The sequence below is a fragment of the Chamaea fasciata genome, unplaced genomic scaffold (assembly GCF_029207755.1).
Source record: "Chamaea fasciata isolate MVZ Bird 193981 ecotype frontalis unplaced genomic scaffold, bChaFas1.0.hap1 SCAF_29, whole genome shotgun sequence".
NCBI lineage: Eukaryota > Metazoa > Chordata > Aves > Passeriformes > Sylviidae > Chamaea > Chamaea fasciata.
Genome location: NW_027094114.1, coordinates 4,373,683 through 4,377,015, shown reverse-complemented (window position 1 = coordinate 4,377,015; position 3,333 = coordinate 4,373,683). Strand labels below are relative to the sequence as shown.

The 3,333-nt window shown below is 55.3% G+C and overlaps 1 protein-coding gene across 1 annotated transcript; it reads right to left on the bottom strand.

Moving 5' to 3' along the window:
* Positions 1-1,321: 1,321 nt before the first annotated feature.
* Positions 1,322-2,254, bottom strand: LOC136302559 (olfactory receptor 14J1-like). The gene has a single exon (XM_066206031.1). The coding sequence runs from the start codon at positions 2,252-2,254 to the stop codon at positions 1,322-1,324; it is 933 nt and encodes a 310-aa protein (XP_066062128.1).
* Positions 2,255-3,333: the final 1,079 nt, after the last annotated feature.

Here is a 3,333-nt window from a genome sequence, read left to right as displayed (position 1 = left end):
GGCCAAGAAGGCCAATGGCACCTGGCCTGGATCAGGAATGGTGTGGCAAGCAGGAGCAGGGAGGACATTCTTCTCCTGTACTTGGCACTGGTGAGGCCACACCTTGAGTGCCGTGTCCAGTTCTGGGCCCTCAGTTTAGGAAGGACATTGAGGCACTTGAGTGTGTCCAGAGAAGCGCAACAAGGGTGGTGAGGGGCTTGGAACACAAGTCCTGTGAGGAGTTGCTGTGGGAGCTGGGGTTGTTTATCCTGGAGAAGAGGAGGCTCAGGTGAGACAAGGTGGTGTCAGGGCACAGGTTGGACTTGATGATCTCCAAGGTCTTTTCCAACCTTGCTGATTATGTGATTCCCTGAAACCACCCTTGGATCAGTTGCAGGATGAGCTCTGGGCCTCCTCTTCCGAAGGTTCAGCAGCCCAGGTCCCTCAGCTTCTCCTCACAGCCCCAAAGCCCATCCTGTCAGTCTTGCAGAGCCTCTGCAGCCCCTCCTCATTGCTCAGAACCGGGAACCCCACAGCCAGACACAGCAGCCCAGATGTGCCCCCCTGGCCTGTGGTGCCTCTGGCAAAGGAACAGCACCAGGCACTGCAGGAGCCTGCAGAGAATTCCTGAAGCACTTGTAGGATGATCCTTCTCCCCAAGGGACATGCCCATGGTGTGATGCTGTTTGCCCCCAACCTGCCCACAGCCACCCTGGGGCTGCTCATGGGGCTTTTCTCTGCTGAGCTTTGGCCTGGGCGTGTTCTGGAGAGAGCCTGGGCAAGGAGCCTGGAGCCCCCAGGCCCTGCCCTGAGGCGTCAGCGCTGCCCCAGCGGTGCCCATGGCCTGTCCCTGCTGCAGCCCCGGCACTGCCACCCCCAGCCCTGTGCCCGGCCCCGAGAGCCCTCAGGCCCTACAGCAACACCAGGGCCAGGAGGGCAGCGGGGCAGGGCCACGGGAGCAGCACTGCCAACACCAAGGGCTGCTGCTCCTGGGCACAGCTGCTGTGCCTGCCCTGATCTGCCCCCAGCTCTGCACACAGACATTGCTGCTGCAGCTCCAGAGAAGGGAAAAAACCTCGGGATCTCCAGTGAAAACTCTGCTGGGAAATGCTTTAGTTCCTTTAAAAGCCACTGAGAGCGCAGTTCTTCACTGACACAGTCTGTGGCCACAGAAAACTTAGAGAGAAGGAAAAGAAGAAAGGACACAATGAACATCATTGCTTTGTGAACATCACTGAATACTAAAACAAAGGAAAAAATCTGACAATCAAACCAACGCTATCAAAGATGACACAATCATTACAAGTTTATTACAAGTGATTTGCAGAAACTGGCCAACAGATTAATGTTTCTGAAATCGTCCAGTGATCAGAGTCCACACTGCAGCCTTGAGCTTCTGGTTCCTCAGGCTGTAGATGAGGGGGTTCAGGGCTGGAGGCACCACCGAGTACAGAACTGACAATGCCAGATCCAGGGATGGGGAGGAGACTGAAAGTGGCTTCAAGTGGGCAAAGGCTACAGTGCTGACAAACAAGGAGACCACAGTCAGGTGGGGGAGGCAGGTGGAAAAGGCTTTGTGCTGTCCCTGCTCAGAGGCAATCCTCAGAACGGCCCTGAAGATCTGCACTTGGGAGAAAACAATGAACACAAAACAGCCAAGTCCTAATGAGGTAGTGAAAACAGAAACCCCAAATTCCCTGAGGTATGATTTGGAGCAGGAGAGCTTGAGGATCTGTGGGATTTCACAGAAGAACTGGCCCAGGACATTGCCATGGCACAGGGGCAGGGAAAATGTATTGGCCGTGTGCAGCAAAGCATTGAGAAAGGCACTGGCCCAGGCAGCTGCTGCCATGTGGGCACAAGCTCTGCTGCCCAGGAGGGTCCCGTAGTGCAGGGGTTTGCAGATGGACACGTAGCGGTTGTAGCACATGACAGTGAGTAGGAAACACTCTGCCGAAATGAAAAATACAAAAAGAAAGAGCTGAGCAGCACATCCTGCATAGGAGATGGTCCTGGTGTCCCAGAGGGATTTGTGCATGGCTTTGGGGACAGTGGTGAGGATGGAGCCCAGGTCGACGAGGGCCAGGTTGAGCAGGAAGAAGAACATGGGGCTGTGCAGGTGGTGGCCGCAGGCTACGGCGCTGATGACGAGGTTGTTGCCCAGGAGGGCAGCCAGGGAGATGCCCAGGAAGAGGCAGAAGTGCAGGAGCTGCAGCTGCCGCGTGTCTGCCAATGCCAGCAGGAGGAAGTGGCTGATGGAGCTGCTTTTGGACATTTCTTCATTTTGTGCATCGTGGGCTGTTGAAAGAACATTGACCAGCTGGGACAGATTTCCTTCAGTCAATCCTATGATGATTTATTAGGCATCCATTTAAAACTATTTCTGTTGTTTTGGAGGAAATTCAGTAATTTTTTTAGTTGATCTTTGTGCTTCTGAATTACTGCCTCATTTTCAGCATCACTCTTAACCTGAACCCTGGGGAGCCCAGAGGGAAAAGAGAGCTCCCTGTGCCCTAGTGCAGTCAGACCTGCTGGTCCCCACACAGGTGCCTTTTGTTCATTTCACCTCCCTCTGTTTCAGGATGGACACACTTAAAACACGCTCGGAAAACAAAGTGGACTTTTTGAAGACTCCCGTTTCAAAATGAATTTCTCTAAACTCTTCTCTCTTTCCATGTGCAGCTAGACAGGGACAGATTCCAAGGGCTGGTCTGTCTCTCTGCTGCATGGAGTTGTGCCTACTGGGAGCTTTTTCTCTCTATCCAAGCCTTGTCCCTGCCAGTGCTCCCAGAGCCCAGCCCAGCCCTGGGGGCTGAGCTCGGCCCTGCACACCCCTCCCAGCCCAGGCCACTGCCCAGGGGCATCTCCCTGGCAGCAGGGCCTTAAGGGCAGCTCAGACCAACAGAGATGCTGCAAGCCAAGGTGCTGCTGGTGCTGTCTGTAGGTAGAGGAGGGTGAGGAGGCATTTTCTGAGGGAGATCTGAGACAAATCTGCTGATGCCCAGGGTGACAGTGCAGGAGTCTCACTGACACAGACAAAGCTGACAGGCCTTTCCCTTTCCTTTAGGACAAAGCTGAGAGCAGTCCTGGCCATGCAGCACCCTTTCCACAGCAGGAGGAATCTGCCCTGATGGGAGTCACTCCTTCCACCTCCAACTTCTCCCCACTGTCCATGAGGATCTCCAGGCAGGCTGAGAGCTGCCCCTGGCAGTGACAAATCCCCTGGCCTGGCCAAGAACCCTCAGGGCTGCAGCACCTGCTCTGCATGACAGCCCTGGGCACCCCTGGCTGCAGCCCCAGCTTCTGCCCCTGCAGCCGTCCCTGGCAGCAGGAGCCGTTGTCCTGTCCCTCTGA